This window comes from Macrobrachium rosenbergii, chromosome 48 (assembly GCF_040412425.1).
Source record: "Macrobrachium rosenbergii isolate ZJJX-2024 chromosome 48, ASM4041242v1, whole genome shotgun sequence".
NCBI classification, from domain to species: domain Eukaryota; kingdom Metazoa; phylum Arthropoda; class Malacostraca; order Decapoda; family Palaemonidae; genus Macrobrachium; species Macrobrachium rosenbergii.
In genome coordinates, this window is record NC_089788.1 from 52,309,548 (window position 1) to 52,333,963 (window position 24,416).

General features: G+C 40.5%; 1 protein-coding gene across 4 annotated transcripts in view; it reads left to right on the top strand.

The window, feature by feature from the left end:
* LOC136831379 (uncharacterized) overlaps nucleotides 1-24,416 on the top strand; it is a 224,094-nt gene that overhangs the window by 135,632 nt on the left and 64,046 nt on the right. For all 4 annotated transcript variants that reach the window (XM_067091740.1, XM_067091741.1, XM_067091739.1 and 1 more), the window contains exon 4: nucleotides 14,867-14,957. In XM_067091740.1, coding sequence (XP_066947841.1) covers nucleotides 14,867-14,957 — 91 coding nt within the window. The remainder of the gene's footprint in view (nucleotides 1-14,866; nucleotides 14,958-24,416) is intronic.

Here is a 24,416-nt window from a genome sequence, read left to right on the forward strand (position 1 = left end):
GCGCTATATCAAGAGAGGTATAAGTCATTGCCGAGTCTGCTGTACTGCTTTTACCCGTCGTGAGCGGGGAAATTGTACTTAGCCTCGGCAATGACCCTCCTCCGCCATGATAGTTCATTGGTACGTTTGGAACACGCAGCTCTTATTGTGAAATTTTTTATCACACCGTGATTTATATACAATCATGAAGCTACAAATGTCGTTTAATATCAAATTCACGCTACCTCGGGAATATCTCCGATGGAGAATTGTCACGGAAGGGGAATTTATATAAGTGATAAATGGATTGGTACTGCCAGGACACGAACCCTCGACACGGAACCTATTCAGCGACTCCAGTTGGCGTTACCACTGCGCTATCAAAGAGGTATAAGTCAATGCCGAGTCTGCTGTACTGCTTTACCCGTCGTGAGCGGGAAATTGTACTTAGCCTCGGCAATGACCCACCTCCGCCATGATAGTTCATTGGCACGTTTGGAACACGCAGCTCTTATTATGAAATTTTTTTATCACACCGTGATTTATATACAATCATGAAGCTACGAATGTAAGCAATATCAAATTCACGCTACCTCGGAATATCTCCGATGGAGAATTGTCACGAAGAGGAATTTATATAAGTGATAAATGGATTGGTACTGCCGGGACACGAATCCTCGACACGGAATCTATTCAGCGACTCCAGTTGACGTTACCACTGCGCTATCAAGAGAGGTATAAGTCATTGCCGAGTCTGCTGTACTGCTTTTACCCGTCGGTAGCGGGGAAATTGTACTTAGCCTCGGCAATGACCCACCTCCGCCATGATAGTTCATTGGTACGTTTGGAACACGCAGCTCTTATTATGAAATTTTTTATCACACCGTGATTTATATACAATCATGAAGCTACAAATGTCGCTTAATATCAAATTCACGCTACCTCGGGAATATCTCCGATGGAGAATTGTCACGGAAGAGGAATTTATATAAGTGATAAATGGATTGGTACTGCCGGGACATGAACCCTCGACACGGAACCTATTCAGCGACTCCAGTTGACGTTATCACAGCGCTATCAAGAGAGGTGTAAGTCATTGCCGAGGGTTTGTGTCCCGGCGGTACCAATCCATTTATCACTTATATAAATTCCCCTTCGGTGACAATTCTCCATCGGAGATATTCCCGAGGTAGCTATGATTTAAGTGATAAAAGTATAAAAAGTAAATAATAGAAACACGAAAACCCTTACAGGTCTAATGAATTTTAAAATAAATTTTAAAATTTTAATAAATATTTTAAATTTTAATATACCTTTTTAGTGAGTACTGTATATATGGAAACATGACTATAAATGTATTTATTGTGTGTGTATGTGTTCCAGTATGAGAGCATGTGCCTTTGTGTAGTTTTTAATTTCATTTTTATTCATTCAGCACCATATCGAATAACCTATATGGTCTCAGTATAAGGCTTCTAGCCTAGACCTATCATTTCATCCAAATCCTTCAGGCCAGCCCTATGAGAGCTGATAGTCAGCTTAGTGGTCTGGTTAAACTGTTTTAATAATAATAAAATCCTCCATCAAGGCTATAAATCCATGCTGGCTTAGGTATTAAGGCATTCTGGATTGAGTTTATCCCTAGAGATTATTTAGGCAGAGCTATTCACTCATTTCAGCTGGAATGGTGAAAGTTCTGCTACAGCTGCTTTTATGGAACCTAGTCATTGGCTTAAAACACCTCAGAGGCCCTCCTTTTGAACCCCTAAGAGAGGTTTCTCTTAAGGCTCTTTCTTAGAAAACTCTCTGGTGGCAATGGCTTCAGCCAAAATAGTAAGTGAATTACAAGTGATAGTGTTAGTAGGGTGCTCACATACTGGAGCAGAACTATCTTATTGCAATACACTCCCTGAACACCTGAATTAGCCCTGGTCACCTACCAGCCCGAACTACATCCCCATAGCTTTTACCCACTAAGTGGGTAATAAACTGTCAGCGTTACCAACGCTTACAGGAAAATCTAGTTAAATGAGTTACCTGAAGTACCGTTGGCAACACTGCTGCAAGTCCCGGCTGAGTGAGGCCAATATACCCCAATTGCTTTTTGTTCGCCATGTTGTGTGGGTGTGTCCCACATCAGGCAAACTTTTGGTCATTTAGCCTGACCCCCATTTAAGAATTTGGACATCAGATCACAATTTGGACTGTTTTCAACGCATTTTCTCCTGGATGGATACTTTATTGATAGGATTTGGAACTTCTCTCCCGAATTTGACTTTGGGATCAGTACTTTGGACTCGTTTGGATAAGTCAAACAAGACGTCGCCGTTTTCTAGCGCCGATGCTTCCACTTTGTTTACATCTTCGATGACAGAACCTTCTTCTGCTGGAGATGCTGACGCTCATCGGCCCTACACGCCCTGCAAGCGTAGGATGAGTACCCTCAAACACGATCAACATTCTGTTTGTATTTTATGTAGGAAGATATGGTGTAGTATCAGTCAGATAGGCGGCGAGTCTTGGTCGGTAGATCAGATGGAAGAATTTTTCAAAAAACAAAAAAAAAAAGTTAGAGGACAAGTTACTAGCTGAGTATGCCTAGTCTTTTTTTCTAGCTTTATGACTAAATTAATGGAAACTAGAGATAAGGATAGTAGTAATAGTGCTGTAGATACTAATCGTTCTTTTTCAGCCCCCTGCCTGTTCCAGAACCAGCCCTAATGGGTGGCGGGGGTCATGAAGAACCGCAAACCTCGAACGTACGATCTGCCTTCCCCCCCCCGGCGCGGAGCAGGCAGTGTTGGCAGCAGATTTCCCCCTTCCCTCTAAAAGCGCAAGTTCTAAGGTGGATTTAGAATTAGGAATCACTCAGGAGGGTAGGAATTCTAATTTAGGAAGTATTCAGGAAAAGTAGTTGCACGTGGTCTTCTTTGGGTTCAGGTTTGGTTGGGGTCGCTAATGTTTAGGTCTCTCATTTAGATCAATCGTTGGTTTTATTTCCTGCTTCGTGCCCTGTGCAACAAAGGTTTCCAGATCCATGGAGGGTCGTTCAGATTTGGTTTCTGATGTATTTGGTTCTGAATTTTTGTTTTCCTTGAATACTCCTTCTTTGAAGGTTCCTTTTCCTTTGGGGGTTTTAAAATTTCTTTCGTCTTGCGATGGTTGTAATTCTGGCGATCGAGTTTTTTTCCAATATTCATGATCATGTCTTAGAATTTTCTAATTTGATAATGTCTTACCAAGATTATCAGGGATGGGGGGGGGGGAACAGAACCAGTCTATTTTCTTTGAAATCCATGGCCTCTTCGGCCGCTACGGAATTTCCCGTTTTTCCCCTTTTTCTTCTAAGCCTTCTTCCATTGCCCTTCTCAATCTTATTTTCGGTCCGCTCTTTGGAGGGCTCTTGGGGTCTTTGTTGCGCATCCTGTTTTTTTGGCTTTTAACTCAGCAGAGCAAGGCTTTCTTGCTTCAACCCTGTATATTGGAGCTCAGTGGCCTCCCCCCCCCTCTGTGGTGGAATTCAAAACCACAAAAAACAGTACACAACACTCACCCTGATCCTCGGTTGCTGGAAGATGGAGTAAGGCGTCCACGGTCGCCAACACAGCACACAAAACCACACAAACAAAACAAGGAAACATAAAAAAGAAGATAGAACTATATACACAACAAGAACAGCATCAAAAAGCACACAAAAAAACTGTCCAGGACCAAACGACTGACCGGCACTAGCTCTGACTCAAGACTCACTCAAAAACTGAAAAATCTTTCACATATTCCACAGACAGACAGCGCCGTAAACAAACTAACGACCTCATCCCTCTTCCAACAACCGAAGCACTCACTAACGACAATTACACTCTCTCTCTCTCTCTCTCTCTCTCTCTCTCTCTCTCTCTCTCTCTCTCTCTCTCTCTCTCTCTCTCTCTCTCTCTCTCTCTCTCTCAGAACGTTGGGAAATGCTAATTAAAAAACTCACTCATCCCTCTATAATTCTCCCCCCCTTTTAGCATTTAGCATTTCCCAACCAACACTTTTCACACTGCATTTAAATTGCCTTACGCAACACCCACGGATGCTCACTAGCAGGTCCTCTAGATCGCGTTCGCGGGCACGCAATCATTCTCTCTTCTAGCAACATTCAAATTTACATTTTCTCCTCCATTCTCTCTCAGATTCACGCTATCTTCTTCACTATTATCACTCTCAATTTCATCCACAATCTCATCTATACCCTCTAACTCGTTCCCAAATACCTCCCCCAATTCTTCAACTAACCCATCCCATTCGCTCATCGACCTTTCCAATTCTTGCAACGATTCATTCATGCTTTCAATCACTCGTACATTACTGCTACGCTCTCTTACTCTTACACTTTCGCTCATCTCCAACCGTTCACTCACCCCTACACGTTCAGTCAACTCAGTTATATCAAACCCGCATATGCTATACGCTCTACTCATACCACCCCATTCATCCGTATTACACGCTTTATCACTCATTTTCACTTTGGCACTCACACCCCTATCACACAACTTACGATCACTCCGCTCACTTACGTTCTTCCCTTTCTTACGTTTCCTACCATACTCTATCAAAACAAATTGCTGATCCTCCATACACAAGCTCTCATGCATACTTGGTTCACCCACATTTGATTTCAACCATTTATACACCCCATTCTCTCTCACATATTCCGGTACATCCTTCCATCTACGCAATTGGTTATGATGCTCTCGTATTTCTCTCACTACCATCTACACATACTTCCCCTACAACATAACTAAGCCCACTGGGACCAACTTCCAACACTTCATACGGACCCTCAAATTTTTCACGCACTTTATTTACATTCAACCGCCCTTTCTCGATTACTTCTTTCAACACTTTCTCGCCCACCTTGTAACTTTCAAACCTCTCATGCACCTTCTTCCATACCTCCCTATCATTCTCAGATATACCCAATCTCGGTCTCACTATCTTTTCAAAATTTAACACATATTTACACGCAGACATACCAATACCCATATGCACACGGTGGCGTTGTATACCCACAACGCTTCGCCCAACATTTACATCCCAATCATTATCACATTCACTCATCATACGTAATATCTCCGTCAACGTTCTCACCGTTTGTTCTGCCAACCCATTCGCACTGGGCATATACGGCGTAGAGTACACATGCTCTATGCCCCAATCACGCAACATTTGCTCAAACTCCCATCCAACAAATTCAGGCCCATTGTCACTCAACATTTCGCGTCGGCTTGCACACACACATTGGCAACATCACTTGACCCACCATTCTCGCTACAGTCTCACTCTTTTTGTTCCGAATCGCTACTGCATACGCAAACTTACTCAAATGATCTACCATTACAACCATTCCCACATGACCTCTAGCAGTCACAGGCAACGACACACAATCAATCACAACCATCTCAAATGACTCTTTCATCTGCAATCGCAACACAGGTGGATTCGCATGCACACTTTGATACTTACCCTTTTGACAGTCCGCGCACGTAATCGCTACATCCGCACAAATTTTATTCAATCCAGGCACATACAATCTTTCTCTCATACATTCCCATAATTTATTTTTCCCCAGATGCCCAAACCTATCATGCACTAATAAACACATACCCATGGCTGCATCTTCCGAAAACACTGGCACATACACTTCCCCATCCCATATTCCTTCCTGATGCAAAAAATAAACTATACCTTTACATACAACAAATCTCTTAGCACTTCGCTTATACACTTCTAACTCAGACGGCCAACTTCCTACTCTTACACCCTCTAACACACTCTCTCTTAACATACTTATTCTCATGCACTGATTTTGCATCTGCTTAATTTCCTCTTCACTCAACAAATCATTTTCACTCTTTGCAATGTCTACCATACCTACAAAACTAGTTTTAGACACATCCCCTCCTTTAACCTTCGTTATTTCCCTGCCGCCCTTTCCTAAAATTCCCCTCCCGACATCCACACTTATATCATGCATTCTCATAAACTCACATCCCAATAAAATATCATATTTATCATTCGTACTCTCAATCACACAAAAATCACTTTCATCCATCATTACACCCCAAATTTCTAACCGTTCACACACACTTCCAACCACTGCTATCCCTAAATTTCCAATCCCTCTTACTTCCCCCTGACAATTCCTAATTTCACATGTATTCCTCAATTTCTCACATCCATTCTTAAATATGACATTCATACTACACCCGGTATCTATTAACGCAATCAATCTTACCCCCTTACAACACACTTGCACACTCATGCACTCGTCAGTCTTTCCAGCAAAGCCTCCCTCATGCAACAACCCCTCACGTACATGCATCACACGCACCGCTTGCATCCTGGAGGATCCACCCATTTGAACCCCCTTCACACTCAGTTTCCCGAATTCGCTGTCACATTCACCCTCTTTCGTCTACATACACTTGATACATGCCCTTCCATTCCACATTCGACACACTTCGCTCTCGGTTCTGAACACATTCTCGCATAATGCCCATTCTTACCACAGTTGCCACATATTACATTCACTCGGGTACCCCTACAACCATTAGCAGTATGACCCACCTGTCCGCACCTGTAGCATTTAACCCCCCTATCTTTCGTACACTCACTTACCAAATGTCCCGATTGCCCACACCGAAACACGCTCCTAAAGCCCACCTACACTCATTCTTTGTATGTCCTTCCTTTCACATCTAAAACACTTAGCTCGACTTCCACTCATCGACCTTCCCCTTTGTACACTACTATCCCTAACCCGTCCAACCCGTTGTTCCCTTACAAACCCACCATTCATCCTCACTGGCACCTCCACATTACTTGCTCTTACACTCCTATCTATTACACTATCTGCCATTCTCATTGGGCCCCTCAACACTGCATCCCTAAAGCTTCCAAACTCTGGCACTCTCTCATCTACCCCAGCCCTTACACTCACACTTCTGCTCTCTTTTATAACCCTGTCAAGCTCATAATCTTCTACAATTTCCAAAATTTCTCCCCAAGTCAACCTTTCACTCGTCCATCTTTTCTTCTCCTTCCGCTTCAAGTTCACAAATTCTCTCACTCCATCTGGCACTGTCTCTAACAACTTTTGTACTAACTCCTTACATTCATCTATCTCATCATCCCCAAACTTCTTCCTTGCCAACATCTCCAGCCTACAAGCATACAGTGACAAGGTTTCCCCAGCTTTCATTCTTACCTCATCAAATTCATTCTTCCTCTTATACTTAACACTCGCTTTCATACGCCTCGCTTGCTCAACTAGTCTAGCTTTCACCTTGTCATACTCAACATCTCCCACACTCATAATAACCCTATACATATCAAGCAAAAACCCAGTCAAATATTCTCCTAATTCTCGTGCCCACACTCTCTTACTCTCCCCATACTTATCCTGACAAAACCTTTCATACTCCCTAAAGAAATCATGCACATCCATACTTCCATACTCATTATACCTTTCACACCGGGGTACCTCCCTCACATACATAGCCTTTCTCACTTCTTTCTCACTTTCACTCCCACTTTCGCTACTTTCACTCTGTCCTTTCATACCCTCTTCCGAATACAAAGAGTCCACTTCTGTACTTACATTCATCTTACTCATTACACTCTTCTTCCCCTTCTTTTTATCCACTTTTATCCATTCACCTCCATCCACCTCACTATCAGTACTATTTTTACCCTCTCCCTTCTTTCCTGCCTTTCCCACTTCCTTACCCTTCTTACCAGTTTCCTTTCCTTTTCCCTTCTTCCCTTTTTCTTCCCCTGACTTATCCTTACTTTCCCTCTGTTCCTTCCCTTGCTTTTCATTCCCCTTTTCCTTACCCTGCCTCTCATTCTCTCGTTTCTTACTTCCTATTTCCACATCACTTTCATCATTCACGCTTCCATTCACTTCTTCCTCCTTTTCTTTCTCTCTTGCCCCTTCACACGTTCCAAAGAACCTGCCTCCAACAGCCCCTTCTCCAAAAACACCCTTGAACATACCTGTCACCATTTCTTCCACACCTTTCATCATTCCCTCCAACTTTTTATCCATCCTCTCTTCTGACTCTTTCATCTCCCCTTTCATTTCTTCTTTTGCACTCCTTAGCATTACCCCCATCTCCTCCAACTGACTCCTCAACTCCTCATTCTCACTCCTCAGCCTCCCATTCTCCTCCTCCAGCCTACCCTGGAGTTCCTCCACCCGGAGTTCCTCTCAGTTTCTCTATCTCACTCATCCTGACCTCTTACTCTCACTCTACCCACCACAAACAGTCCTAACAGCAATTATACAACAGCCCCACGTTGGGCGCCAAATATTATGTGGCGGAATTCAAAACCACAATAAACAGTACACAACACTCACCCTGATCCTCGGTTGCTGGAAGATGGAGTAAGGCGTCCACGGTCGCCAACACAGCGCACAAAACCACACAAACAAAACAAGGAAACATAAAAAAGAAGATAGAACTGTATACACAACAAGAACAGCACACTAACAAGAAAAACCAACAACTCTCAAAAAGCACACAAAAAAACTGTCCAAGACCAAACGACTGACCGGTTCTAGCTCTGACTCAAGACTCACTCAAAACCGAAAAATCCTTCACATATTCCACAGACAGACAACGCTGTAAACAGACTAACGACCTCATCCCTCTTCCAACAACAACTCTCTCTCTCTCTCTCTCTCTCTCTCTCTCTCTCTCTCTCTCTCTCTCTCTCTCTCTCTCTCTCTCTCTCTCTCTCTCTCTCTCTCTCTCTCTCTCTCTCTCTCGTTGGGAAATGCTAATTAAAAAACTCACTCATCCCTCTATACCTCTCTCTTCGGGGTTAAGGGAAGGGGTACTTTTTACAGACCCATCGTCTTATCACCTTTTGCAAATCCGGTAGTTTCTCAGGCATCCGGTCTTGTTGCTTCTCAGGTGTTTGCAGAGGCGTCAGCAACTCCTTATTTCATTCTTTACAGGTTCCTAACTGTAATGTATCCTCCGCGATTCTTGCAGATGCTACGGCAGTTGGCGATTCACCTGCGCCAGCCATCAGTGTATCAGCACCGATAGTTTCCTAACTGTACTGTATCCTCCGCGATTCTTGCGGATGCTACGGCAGTTGGCGATTTGCCTGCGCCAGCGTTCAGTGTATCAGCACCGATAGTTTCCGCAGCCTTTCCATTCTCCAGGATAGTTGGTAACCACCTTCTTCTGTTACCTTCGTTTCGGTACCTCGTAACTTCCCCTTCAATACTCCTTTGAGTTTTGGTCCGGTTGGGACCTTCTCGGAGGCGCTCCTGTGGTTACTCCAAGTGTGGCTTCTTCCTTCTTCCCTCCTTCGGCTTCTTCTTTCTCAGCTTTCCGTTCTCAGCTTTCCGGCAGGTTTTCTCTGTCCCTCCATCTAGGCATCCATGTTGGTTGGGGGTTGATTCCGGGTCTTCAGTTCCAGATTCCCATTCTCATGCGGTTTTGATACATCCGGATTTGAGTGGTTCGGGTGTTGTGGCCTCTTCGCTCTCAGGAGTGGGCGTGGTCTGCCCAGGTGTTGCGTCATCCCTGTTGGGTGGTGCGAGGTTTGAGCAACCTATACTTTGGTGCCTCCAGTATGTTCGCGATTGATACGTCAGGTGTCCTTCTCACGCACCCAGGTGTACTGTAGCAACTTCCGGGTTTTCGAGTTCGGCGTTTGCTAGGGATCGGCCTGCCTCTTTCCTGTTCCGGCTCGGTCAGACCAGCCCGACAATCCTCCGGCTTGGTCGGACCAGTCCGACAGTTCTCCAGCTCGGTCGAACCAGTCCGACAATCCTCCGGCTCGGTCGAACCAGTCCGACAAGGATTGTTCATTTGAAGGAGAGGATCCGGTACCGGATATTAGTTCTCCTTCAGCCAATGAGAATGAGTATAAGCGGATGGTAGACTTCCTCACTTATCCTCAATCCAAGGTTCCGGAGGAGCCTACACTACCAAAGCAACGATGTTCGAGTTGCTATATGCAACAGAACCGGTAGTTGCTCAAACAAGATGATACTCCCTCCGGTCCGGTACTGCCTGACACCTCATCACTTCGGTGTCAATAAGGCTGGCATACCAGGTTAACATGTCGCCTGACTGTACAACGTTCTTTGGCAGAAGAGGAGGGGCTTCTTTTGAAGCTTCCGCCTCACTATCCGGACATTCGGAGAGGGTGTTGTTGAGGGAGCCTTTTGCGCTCTGCAATAGTCTTTTAGGGAGGAGGATATCTCCTCCATGGTCTATTTCGTGTAGCCGTCGTCAGCAGTAGCGTCACAGCAAGCTATGATTAGTGTGACTGCTTTGGGTTTAAGGGATGTGGCCAGTATAACGAACTTGTTGCTTCTAACTCATGTCTCCAGTGTCGGCAATTATGCATCGTTGAAGGTACAAAATGTGGAAGTAGGGGCTCTCTCTTTTCCAGAATCTTGTGGGGAGATCCCCATGCTTTCTTTTCAGGTATGTCTCAGGAATCGCTGGGACTTCCACATCGATAATGCAGGTATAATCTGGAACGATTCTCGCTTGTCGGATCGTCTGTGATTGTCAGAAGAAGCGCATCTGACATCCGGAAGGTCTATAGTCTCCCCTCTTCCCGACATTCATCTGTACTCGGATGCCTCATATCAAGGTTGGGGAGCAACCTTGGAGGAACCCAGGCTTCGGGCCTCTGGAGGGATCAGGAACGAGAGGAGTCATAACCTTCGGGAACCTCAGGGCTGTAACGGAAGCCCTCAGGTGTTTCTCAGTCCTAGTGTGCAACACAGTAGTGGGTCTGCTTTGCGACATCATAACTGCCGTGTCGTATCTGAGAACCTGGGGGGGGGGGACAAGATCATTAGAACTTAGAGGTGTATACTTTCCACCATTCGGTCTCATTCATCAGGTAATCAGGAATTGCAGTAGTGTCAAGACGTGTGTGACTCTAGCTCCTTGCTGGCTCTAACGCCCTCTGTTCCGGAATTCCTAATGCTCCTTACGGAAATTCCAATGTTCCTCCTCATGCGGAAGATCTTTTAGACAACTGCATTTTCACCATTATCATCCAAACTCTTGTGTGATGAACCTAGTTGCGGGCAACTGCCGAGCGAACAGCTAGACAGTCCAGACACTCTAAAGCTATGTCTAGACAGTGTTTCTTTCAGCTTGAGAAGTCAACCCGTAAGCTTTACCAGGTCAACGTGACATGGGGAAGTCTGTGTCGTAAGGAAGGTCATTCCATCTTTAGGCCTGCCATAACCGAAATAGCTGGTTTTCTTTTATTCCTTTGGAAAGTCAAGATTCTTCCATTTTCGGCTATTGCTGGCTACCGCTCAGCACTTTGCAGTACATTTTTCTATCTTCCCGAAAATTTCTAATAGTAAGATCTTCTTTGACTTGTTACGTTCCCTCGGGCTCTCTCATGAGATTTGTCGGAAGTTCTAATGTTAAGATAATTGGTTAGGTGTTTTATTTCTTTCAGCTTTAGCTGCAGATAAAAAAATGGGCGAGCTTCAGGAAGTTTCTTAGGCTGGTTTCCTAGGCGGGAAATGATAAGTATTTCACTTCTTCCGGAAGTCGTAGCCGAGGCTTAAACTCTGCTTTGTTCGTTTAAGGTTCTTTATCTGCAAGTGTTCGGTTCGGCATCAGCGGGGATGTCTTTATGTCCGATCAGGAATATTTATCAAAGGTTGATAAACTCCGTCCCTTCTGTGTACACTTCTTGTCTCACCGCGGAATCCTTCCCGTCCGCTGTCAAGGATGCGATTAGTTACTTTCGGAGAAAGGGTTCCTGATTCCTGGTTCATAAGCACTCACTACACGAACGCAGTTGTGGGCACACTTCACAATTCTTGTGTGGTGCGAGGTTTATGCCCTTAAACGCAATTTAATTTGATGTAACATTATATTTAGTATTTAACAGTTTTTTTTTCTTTACCGCACAGTATTCGGAGTATGTCCACTTCATCTTCCTTTCTAAGGAATGGTTCAGAGCTTTCTATTCTGGAGGTAGTTTACTTGCGAGTTCGTCTTTGTTTTCTTCCTTTACTTACGAGACGTTCAATTCTCCCCACCGCGTGTAGTGGCGAATTCTCCTATCTAGGGTGCGTTCAATTAGCTGAGGTGGTATTCCCTTAGTGCGAAGACTCGGAAGGTTATTCACTTAGTCCACGTTTAACGGCGAAGTCTATTATCTAGGGTGCACTCATTTAGCTAAGGTAGTATTCACGTAGTGCGGTGATTATTAGGTTAACTAGGTAGAGAAATTCCTTCTATGCTTTAGAATCTTAAGCAATAGTGATAGTATAATCACATGAACTTAAGTTTAGTACATCTTAAGTATCCTAGCCTTTGATAGTTTTCCTACAAGTGTCCAAAGAGGTGCTCTCGTAGGCTAGCCTAGGTTGTTTCGTTGGCGCTGGGATACTTCTGCCCTCGTCGGCCTCTGCCGCAACCTGCAGGGCAGAGGGTCATCGGCTCGGCACACTGCCTCATTCCCTCCTTAATGGGTAGGCTCTGAATAGTCACTTGGGAGATGCATCGTTCTCCTTTTTACATGAAAGTTATTCTCTTAGTCCGTGTGTAGCCGCTAACCCTTCTATCGTGGGTGCGTTCATTTAGCTAAGGGGGTACTCTCTTAGTGCGGAGGTTCTTAGAGGCGGCCACTTGGAAGTCGGTGTCGGTTTTCACGACTTTCTACCTAAAAGATGTTCAGTTTTCTTCGAAGAAGAATTTCTCGCTTGGTCCCTTTGCGACGACCAACTTGATCTTATAATTACGTAGTAATGTTAAGGGTGGGGGGAACTCTAGGTAATTAATGTAGTCTGAGGAAATTGGGAATTCTCTGTTAGTCGGGGTTCATAGTGAGAATATTAAGTTTGACGTTAGTACTGTGAAGATAGGCAGATCCAGTGGACAGGTTTGGTTTCTTCAACCTCTTCTTCACAGACATCGGTGGCAACGGACAGCGAAGAACTCGAAGACCTGCACACTCAACTTCTCCATACATGAGAGGCTACAATAGCCACATGGGAGGTTCTTCGTACCCCTCCATACATGAGAGTGCTTTGATTAGCCACATGGGAGGTTCGTCGTTCTCCACTAATCATGAGAGGCTGTGATTAGCCACATGGTAGGTTGGTTTTTATTTTTTGCTACACTATCCATGAGGAGGTTTGAATACCACAAGAGAGGTAGCTCCACTCAGACAGTACCTAGACATGAGACTGACATCGGGGTACTCTCTCTACAGACATTCTCTTTATTAGTGGGATAACCAGGTGAGGATACATTCATTTATACAAGTCTTGAATAATGAGTTACCTGCTTTCCCTGTTGGCAGGTCGGGCTGAATTAGACTGATCCCACCTCCACTAAATTTTGTTAATCGGGCTAATTCAGGTGTTCAGGAGTGTATTGCAATATGAAGTTTTCATAATAAAACTAATATTGTAATACTTACCTGAACACCTGAATGATTCCCACCCTCCTCCCCACTTCAATTTGAATAGTGGATATCGCATTAGTATCTCGGCCTCACTCGGCCGAGACTTGCAGCAGTGTTGCCAACAGTACTTCAGGTAACTCATTTGACTAGATTTTCCTGTAAGCGTTGGTAACGCTGACAGTTTATTACCCTCTTAGTGGGTAAAAGCTATGGGGATGTAGTTTGGGCTGGTAGGTGACCAGGGCTAATTCAGGTGTTCAGGTATTACAATATTAGTTTTATTATGAAAACTTCATTTTTGGCATCCTTTTGTGCTAAGAATGATGTCAAGGCCAAAGCTCTTCCAAGAGTTTTGAAGGAAGAAGAGCTACTTTTATGCCCTGTTAGGGCCCTAAGGGTTTATACATCCCATCTTAACCTTTAAGGAATCTGTGTAGGAACCTATTTTGCACAGTCAAGAATCCTGAGGTTCCCATGTTTGAGAATGCCATGGCTTTTCTTTATTAAATCCTTAATCCCGGAAGTAAACCTTGCATTTTCTCCAGAGGATTGACCCCCTTTGAAGGTGAAAATGTGCAATGTCAGAGCAGGAGGTACATCCATTAGTTTCATCAGCACCTCTCTCTAGACCATCAAGGTTTGGCAGCACAGTGGAGGTGCAGCACTGTGTTAACTTCTAACTACTTGAGGGCCTTCTAGATCCAGTAGGAAGACTGCCATACACTAACACCTACACCTACAGTTTTTGACGGGAGATTTCTCTTGGTCTTTCCTTTATATGGTATGAACAGGTATAGTTTCTCACCATCAGCACTCATCCTGGGTAAGTGAGAAACCTTATGTATTAGAGTTCGTGCATGGTAATGTCATACTCTACTTTTGTTTTGATTGCAGTACAGTATTATGCTTAGTTGTATTTGCTTTGTTTCTCTTAGGTAAGGGCAAATAAAGTTCATTAAAGTAAGTAACATTGGACTTAGGTTGTAGAACCATGGCTTCTTATTGGAGAAAGGTATCCTGAGCTGAATAAGAATGAAAAAGAATGAATACTGTAGTCATTCGTTTGGATATTCAGTAGTATCAGGTGTAGTGGGTTAGATAAATAAAAACAGACTCAAGTAAGATGACTGCATCCTGTGTTTTAAAAGTTGGTTACTAGGTATAGATGTAGGTTGTGGTCATCCTCCCTCTCCTGTAGAGTGAATAAAAATTTATAGTGAAAAAGTAGTCATTGTTCCAGCACTCTGCCGCCTTTATCCTTGCTTCTTTTTTTTTTTGCCAGGTTTACAGTGTATGTGAACTGCATTTTCTTTATTTAGTCATAAATTGTAATCTGGTACTTAAGAAATTTAGCTTTGGTAGGTTTAAAATTTTAAAAGTTGCACATTGATAATTTTTAGTTTTATACTGTTTTCAGAGGATATGCACAAGGAGCTCAAAGAGGATGAGATGGCAAAGTTTCATTCAAGATGTGAATCCTATATTAAAATCCCTATGAAAGATGCAAGGTAATTATTTTACTGCAAAATTCCATATACTTTATTATTGATTTTCTTCAGACGTACCCTGTCCATTATTACTGATGTTATTTTGTTGCATGTATGGTCACAACAACAGATGGATTTTTTAATCAGTTTAAAAACAATAGTAAGTTAAATTGTAATTGTTGTACTATATTATTTTTACACTAGTAATGTTATCATACAAAGCTAAAGTTATTTAAGTGCTTCGCAAAAGCCTGTTGACCTAATTGGAACAGAAGTGAAACCTTGAATTGCTGTGAAAGGTAGACATGTTGTCAGCCTGCTTGGGCATTATAGTCCAACCTTATCCCTTCATGTCACCACGGCTTTTTAAGCCAGTGGTCTAAATAAACTGATTTTGATAGTGTAGTTGCTGTTTGTCCTCAAACAAGTTACTCATATGGTTCCTCCAGGGCTTCATAAGACAGACCAACCAATATCAAAGAATTCTCTCATAGTCTCAGCCAGAATAGTGCCTTTGATAGACACAGTGATAAAGTATAAAAGGACTCAAGACAAGAGGGAGCTTTCCCTCGCCTACAGCAGTTACCCAGTTTTCCTTCACCCTTCTCACACAGATGTGACAACAATGCACAAACTTGCTGAGATCCCAGTGACTCTAGTGGTCTGTTTATAACAGACATTACCGAGGTTGCTCAAGAAGAATTTCACATTTGTGTTGCCAGTTTGGCAAAATTTGTTGATATTGTTGCAGGAAAGCTAAGTGCCTAGTTTTAAGCACCCCTAAAAAGTTTTTATTTCTTAATATTGTTGCAGTTACTACAGTAATTGTTAAATTCTTGTGGTACATCCTCCAAGGTGGGGATTTTGGATGAGGCTACTAGGCTATATCATGCATTTAGATTTTGCTGTCACCTTTGAAGTTTTTTCATATTTAATTAATTTGGAGTTTTATTAGTGAAAATCATTAGTCAAAGGTTTTTCTATTATACTGTATGTAGATAATTTTTGTTTTCAAAGTAGAAAGGAAAATTTAATTTTTAGCCTAATTTCTCAAGTTACGAAATGACAATCGTGACTCAGTTTTCCTTTTGTGTAATGCGTGGCTTAGTTTTAAGTTTCGCTTGTGTTCAACTTGCGGCTTGATTTTAAATTTCCCATGTGTGTTTAACTTTCACCTTAGTGTTAAGTTTCCCTTATGTATTTAACTTATGGCTTAGTTTTAAACTAAATGTTCCTGTTTATATTCTTAATAATTTGGAAAATTTTTAAAGTAATTACAGTACAGTATGGTATGCACTTCAGAAATTTCCCCAGTTATCTTTAGTATTGTGGGTTTCTGTGTGGAAGAGAATGTATAATATGTATAGGCAGATCTATCATTTGTATGTATTACTCCAGCTGATAGTGACGTCACAACTTTGAATAAGACTTATGAGACACTGGGAGTAAAGGGGTAAAATTGCCAAATCAATGATTTTGAGTTAGTCCTAGCAAATTGTAGAGAAATCCATTTTCTATGATTTCCACATACCAGCCAAGGAATATCGACCCTTAAAGCCATTGAACAGAGGGGTGGCAGTCAACAGGTTTTCACGTGTATTTCTTGGTTTCATGTTCTCCCTCTGGAAAGTAAAGGGCGAACATGACCATGTTACATGTTCTGCTGGAATGAGACAGTAGCTAAGAGTGGCTCATGTGAGGTGGTGAGTTGCCTTTTTTGTTTCATTAATAATTTTGTAGTAATTATTTGACAATAATCTATGAACCATTTACATTGGGAGCCGAAGGAAAAATACTGTAAATGTGTGGTATGTTAAAATTGCCAATCTATAAAAACTCATAAAAAATTTGTTTTTGGGTTTACAATGAAATGGCTCATAGTGTATATGTGATGAACAAAAAAGTTTTTAAAAATATAAAAAAATCTTGGGTTTTTCCATTTTCATAGCTTTTGCATACTGGGGTATGCAAATTTTGATGTTATGATTTTTTTTCCAACACAACATTATTGTTTTTACGTTTTTTCGTATATGGCTAGGCAAGACGAGTAAAATACATATAAGCATGCATGTAGTAAGTCGAGAAATGTCTGGTATCGATAGTTCAACTTTGCACGCATTTTACTCAAAATCAGGGTTTGGAGATGTCACCCCTTTACCTCCAGATGCCATATATATTTGGCTCCTTAGTGAGATTTAGCAAATACTTTTCAGTACTGGTTATTGATATTAAACTGATAGTTTTCAAAGATATATTAGTTATCATTGCAGTAACAAGAGCCATAACTCTCAAATCATTACAACAGTTAGTGATAAGTTAATACCATTCGATATAATTTGGGTGATACTTTTAAGGGGAGCGTTTGAAAAAATCGTTTTTTATTAATAACTGTGGTTTTTTTTTTGCATGAATCAGTTTGAAATTTTGGGCATTGGTTAGTTTATGTATAGCGAAAAGGTCAGTATTCATATTTTCCTTTCCCCCCATTGCTGGTACCCCCACCCCCCCAAATTCTTAAAAAAAAAAAACTCAGCCATAACTATTGTAACCTAAGAGCTGAAATTTACGTGGTAGACAGGTATTATAGATTAGAATAAAGTAATTGAGCGTTTTTATTTTTTTTTTTTTTCAAATATTTTTCGATTTTTGAAAAATCTTGGATCGATTTCGTGGAAAAATAAATCCCAAAAATATTTTTTGGACAAAATAAAAAAACTCTATAGTTTTGTATGATTATATGTTAGTTTTATAAGTTAGTCATTATTTTATATTTATTTTCTGCATTGATGAAGTGTATGGGCATTATAGAATGTATAAAAAGAAAGCACATGTTTAATTTTATAAGATGTTTTTATAGCAAAGCATTCCTTGTGTTTAAAAAGTATGTTATTGTTGTGACATCATAGGAAGTGACGTCACAGGACGAAAATGGCAGGAGGGGAGAAAAAAAAAAATATGGGCGGGAGTGTTGAAAGAACGGTGGAAAGTTAGAGAGAGCTCTCTGAAGGTTAGGTTGATAATGGTTAGGTTGTAAGTTTGTTTGTGGTTTTTGTTGTCGTAAACTGGATTGCATAGAGAAAAAGAACAACGTGAACAGGTGAGTGGATCACATAATTGAATAATTTGAGGATAGGTTAGGCTAGCAAAATTTTCAAGTGGTAGCAGAGCGTGGTTCATTAAAAATGGACGGATCTGATGGTAAACTTTGGGAGATGAAATGGAGAAGAGACTGTCCGAGATTTAGCGGGGCACAGGGCGATTATAAAGGATGGAGAGGACAAGTCGAAGATTGGCTTGTGGTGTGTGGAGAAGAAGTGAAATGTCCGGGTATAGAGATAAGAATGAGCTTAAAAGGGAAAGCTTTAGAAGTAACAGAAGGAATAGATAGAGATGAACTTAAGGATAGCGAGGGTTCAAAGATAATCCTATCCAAACTACTGTAGATGAAGTGTATCTAAAAGATATGTTAATGGAAAATTACAGTAAAATGAAAAACTATTTTAAAATAGAAAGAGAACCTAGTAAAAAGATGAGAGATTTTATAATTAGGTATGAAAAGGCAGAGACAGAGTGTAGTAGGGCACTAGGGTACTAGAACAGTTGAATCTCACAGATGATCAAAAACAAATGGTGTTAGCAGCTTGTGGTCGAGAAAAGTTGGAATATAAAACAGTGTCACAAATAATGAAAAGAATATTTTAGGGATTAGGGAATAGAGGAGGGGAAATGGTTGGGATCAGAAGGTTGTGAGGATTTTGGGAAAGGGTGGAAAAACCAAAGATATCAGGGAAAGGTGAATTGAGGTAGAGGTGGAAGAAATCCTTTATATAGAGAAGGGAAAGTAACACTGTGTGCTATATGCAAATCAGAATGGCATTGGGCCAGAGATTGTCCTCAGAATTTTCAGAATAAGAAGAAATCAGAAACTGGACAAGAAGAAGAAAAAGTTTATATAGGAGAAGTTAGCAAAATAGAAGAAGAATCTTGGGAAGAGGTTGATGCAATTTTAGACACAGGATGTAAGTCAAGTTTGTGGGGAATTGTTACTAGCATGCATTGTTGTGGGTTTGAATCTGGAAGAGTTGAGGAGAATGAATGATACTAAGAAAGAGTCCAATAAAGTATTTAATTTCGGTGAGTCATCATACAAGTCGAAAGGAGTAATGGAAATACCGGTGATATTGAAAAACAAAAAGTTCTGTTTGAAGACAGAAATTTTGCAGGGTGATGTACCATGGTTAATAGGTAAGAAAACCATGAGTAAAATGGGGATGACCATAAATTGAAAAGAGAATTGTGTTAAAATAGAAGTATTAGGGGAAATGAAGGTAAAGTTAAGAGAAGACAGACAGGGCCATTTAAGAATACCAATTTTGAGGAGGAAGGTAGAAGAAGAATTATTATTGGAGTGTTGGAATGGAAAGAGTCTAAGGGAAATTAAAGGTACAATGATGAAGTTACATCTACAATTTGGCCACGGAAGTGGAGATAAAATATGGAAGCTAACAGAAGCAGCACAGTGGAGTGATGGTTTGAAAGAGAAGGAAAAAGAGGAAATAAAAAAGTTACTAACAGACTTAATCACAAGTTGTGAGGTATGTAAAAGATACAAAAGAAACCCAGCTAAACCAGTAGTGGGATTTTCTTGGAGTAAGACATTCAATGAAGTTGTAGCAATGGATGTGGGAGAGATGGCAGAGAGAAAGTTCTTGGTAATGGTAGATATGGCAACAAGGTATTGTCAGGCTTTTGGATAAAAGACAAGAAACCAGAAACTATTATAAAGACACTTTTGACGGGGGTTTACTATATTTGGGGCACCTTCTAAAATATTATCAGACAGCGGGGAGAATTTCAAAATGAAAAAGTAAGGAGGATGGCAGAAAGATGGAATATTAAAGTATTAGCCACAGCATCAGAATCTCCGTGGAGCAATGGATTGTGTGAAAAGACAGTAGGCATAATCAAAGAAAGCTTAAGAAAGATGAAAGATGATGAGGAAGTTGATTGGTCCATAGCATTAAGATGGGTAGTGAGTGCTAGGAACTGCTTAATAAATAATGGTGGTTTCTCCCCTAACCAATTAGTATTTGGGAAAAATCCTTCTTTGCCAAATGTAATGGGAGAAGAAAGTTCAAGTCCTGCAAGCAGAGAAAGGTATGGAAGAAAGCATAGTAAGGGATACACTGAATGCAATGCATAAGGCCAGAGAAGTGTTTATCAAATATGAGTCTTGTAATGAAATAAGAATTGCTCTAAACAAAAATGTCAGAGAACATAAATTTGAAGAAGCAGTAGTGGGAGACGAGGTATTCTATAAGAGGGAAAATGAAAATGAATGGAGAGGACCTGCTCAGGTAATAGGAGTACCAGGTAAAACAGTAGTGGTTAAACATGGGGATTCTCTAAGAGAAGTAGCAAGAATACATGTTACTAGGATTCAAAGACTATCACCAGAAAAGAAGATACTTAAAGTAGACAAAACACACACTGTGAAGGATGAATCCCTTCCATGAAAGGAAGGGAATATAGATGGGCAGGAAGGAAAGGAGATGATAAATGGCTGGAGAAGGAATGCAGATATAGAAGAGACTATAGAAAGAGATTTGGCAAAGGAAACACTGGAAGATGAAGGGGAAAGTTAGGTAACAGAAGAAAGTGAGTTAATAGAAGAGATACCCAAATTCAGAAAGGGAAATAGAGTTAGAGCTATAAACAAAAATACAGGACAAGTGGAAGAGTGGACTATATTGAGTCTTGCAGTGAAAAGGTCAAGCAAATCTTGGGCTGATTCGTACAATGTAGAAGACTCACAGTCAGGTGACAAGGGATGGGTTGACTTAAGAGATTATAGTCATGTAGAAAAAATTGAAGATGAAGAAGAGGTTTTGCTGGGATTGGAAAATAGAAGTGTAATTGAAGCTAAAGAAAAAGAACTACAAAGTTAAAGAGAAAACAAGGTATATGAGGAGGTAAATGACATTGGACAAAAGCTATATCTACAAGATGGATAGTGACTGAAAAGGTAAAAGGTGGGGAAAGGATATGTAAAGCAAGATTGGTAGCTAGAGGTTTTAAAGAAGAAATGGCTGAATGGGAAAAGATGCTCCGACATGCAATGCCAAAATTTTAAAATTTTGTTTGTGGTAATAAAACTGAAAGATTGGAATTGTTATACGTTAGATGTAAAAACTGCATATCTGCAAGGTGATGAAATACAACAAGAGGTATATTTAAAACCACCTAGTGAAGATGGTCGGAGTGGATTATGGAAATTGAAGAAAACTGTTTATGGGCTCAAGGATGCAGCAAAGGCATGGTGCAGTAAGGTGGTAAAAGTGGTGGAGGAGCTTAAAGGCGAGAGGAGTAGATTAGAACCTAATACATGTATATTCTTTTGGAAGAAAGACAATAAATTGAACAGTATTTTATGTACACATGTAGATGATTTTGCTATGGAGGAACTGAGGGATTTTTAAAGGAAACAATGGGGAAATTGAAAGGGAAATTACAAGTAGGAGAACAAGAAAGTAAAAGTTTTAAGTATATAGGAGTAATAGTAGAGCATAAGGAAAATGGAATTTGTCTTAATCACTGGCAGTATATAAATTCTTTAAGAGAACCAGAAGCCAGAAGATTTACAGGTACAGGCAAGTCCTGGTTATCGGCGGGTTTCTGAGGGTGTGATGATGACCAAAAATCGCCGCTAACCAAAAATCAACGATTTCGGCACTTTTCGGGGGTTATCGGTGCCGATAAGCGGAAATCGGCGATTTTCGGTGCCGAAAATTGCCAATTTTTGTCGCTAGACAAGTGCCGTAAAACCGGATCGCTGTTAACCAAACCCGCCATTAACCAGGGACTGCCTGTAATAGAGTATTAGGACAAAAGGAGTTAACAGAATATAGATCAGTGGTAGGACAGTTGAATTGAGTATCGCTACATACCATGCCAGAAATATCATAAGATGTTAGTGAATTAAGTAAAGCTTTTAAAGAAGGAACGACTCAAGATATGAGAAAGCTGATTAAGATAGTGAGAAAAACTAAGAGTATAATGGGAGAAGTTATTCTTTGGGAAGCCTATGCAGATGCTTCATTTGGGAATATTGAAGATGGTCATACTCAATTAGGTTATGTCATATCATTGACAGATGGTAAGAGGAGAAGCCCTATATGGTGGAAATCCAGAAAATCCAGAAGAGTAGCAAAGTCCGCCATTGAAGCAGAAGCTCTGAGTGTGGGGGAGGCCATAGAAGGATTGATATATTTCAGACATTTGTGGGAAGAGATAGTAGGAGGGCGAAAATTAGAAGCACTGGTGAAAACTGATAGTAAAACCCTAATGACTGCAATAAAATCAAGTACTGGAGTAAGTAGTAAGAGATTAAAAATTGATATTGCAGCAATAAGAGAAACAGTGGAATCTGGAGAAATAAGTGAGGTGAGATGGGTAAAAGAAAAGCATCAAATAGCTGATGTATTGACCAAAGCTGGAGTTTCTGGGGAAAGCATTAGGAGTTATGTAGAGGGTAAAGAATTGGAGAATAATGGAGATTAGAGGGGATTAGGATAAGAAAATGCTGGAGGGGAGGGAGAAGGAGATAAGTGTGATTATATGTTAGTTTTATAAGTTAGTCATTATTTTATTTTTATTTTCTGCATTGATGAAGTGTATGGGATTACAGAATGTATAAAAAGAAAGCACATGTTTAATTTTATAAGATGTTTTTATGGCAAAGCATTCCTTGTGTTTAAAAAGTATTTTATTGTTGTGACGTCATAGGAAGTGACATCACAGACGAAAATGGTGGGAGGGAAAAAAAAAAAACACGGGCGTGAGTGTTGAAAGAATGGTGGAAAGGTAGAGAGAGCTCTCTGAAGGTTAGGTCGATAATGGTTGGCTTGTAAGTCTGTTTGTGGTTTTTGTTGTCGTAAACTGGATTGCATAGAGAAAAAAGAACAATGTGAACAGGTGAGTGGATCACATAATTGAATAATTTAAGGATAGGTTAGGCTAGCAAAATTTTCATTGTAGACAATTTATTTAGCTTTCATTTGCTTTTTGTTTCATTGAGATAGGTTAATTTGTTACATCTGAGTTTCCACTTGAAGGTCGATAACTTAAGTTTTGAGATATCGGCCTCCAAAGTTTTATGATGAAATTTTTTGCTTGTCTGTCCATTTATTTGCTTGTTGTCTCACACTTTGAGGTTTTTATGACAAATTTGATATGTTATATCATATTGGTGTTATCTGTGATTATTATTTTATGTATATTGAATTATATTTTGTATATTTAGGCTCCTGGTCCCCCTCTTTCCTCTCTCTTGGATGCCTCCCTCTTCATGACATCGTTTCTTCCTTTCTCTTATGGAATGTAGATGTTTAAATTTTCTTGGTCTTGGCATGGTTTCTTCTGAACAAAGAAGTATTGCAAAGCCAAGAGAAATAAAAGAAATTGACTTTCAAAGTAATATAAGTGCGCTGAATGAAAAGTGTATCAAAACACGGGCAAGATTGGGCAGCACGATGTCTTGCTTCGTCGAGAGCTGAGCTGCCACTGATTGCCAAAGTGGGTACGCTCCTTCACCCAACAGAGCCTCTACGCACTTGTGTAGGATATAGTTGCCATATATCGCATTTAGATATTCTTCTTTGATAGCTAAATTGAAATTACTACCGATATACTGAAGTTATCATTATATTATACCAAAAATGTAATTTTCTCAGTGATAGTAGGGTCACGGTTTTGCCTTATAACTCTAAAACTATTGTGAATTTTTAATAAAATTTTCTGAGAACATAGTCAAGAGGTGTAAGAGTCCTTATGTGAAATATCAGGAAAAATTTTGGATTCTTCGATTTTTTCGTCAAATGCTCCCCTTAATGTCAGTGTGTTAGGAAAGTTTCAATTACTTACAAACACATCTCATTAAGTATTAACTGGATAGACAGTAACTGCTTAAAATACATTGCCAATGAGTATAGCTTATTTATGTGGTATTTTACTGTAGTTTTGTTTGGCTATCATTTTCATTATAAAAATATGCTCTTTTACAAATGTCAGAAATACACCTGCAACCTAAAGTGAGCATTCAAGCATGGACATGTTCTTGAAAAATAAATAAGTAATGTGAATAAAATAGTACAAAAATAATAGAAATACACATAACTTTTAAATGTAGTAACACATTTTAGGGTTATTTGTGGTCATTTAAATTAGATGGCTAGACTAACCCTTGATAGGTCATGTGTATCAGCCATTATTGTTTCAGTTCCTCAATTAGATGTCAAGGATTCATATTTGTAAAACCCAATTCATATGATATTCATGGTTTTTCTTTGTGGGCTATAGATTTCTTTCCTTTGTATGTTAATATATTGAATGAGTTGTATCTTGCATTCGTGCTTCTAGTTGAATCATGATTAACCCCCTAGGGAGTGGAGGAAGCTTTTGATCCCCAATAATTGCATATGA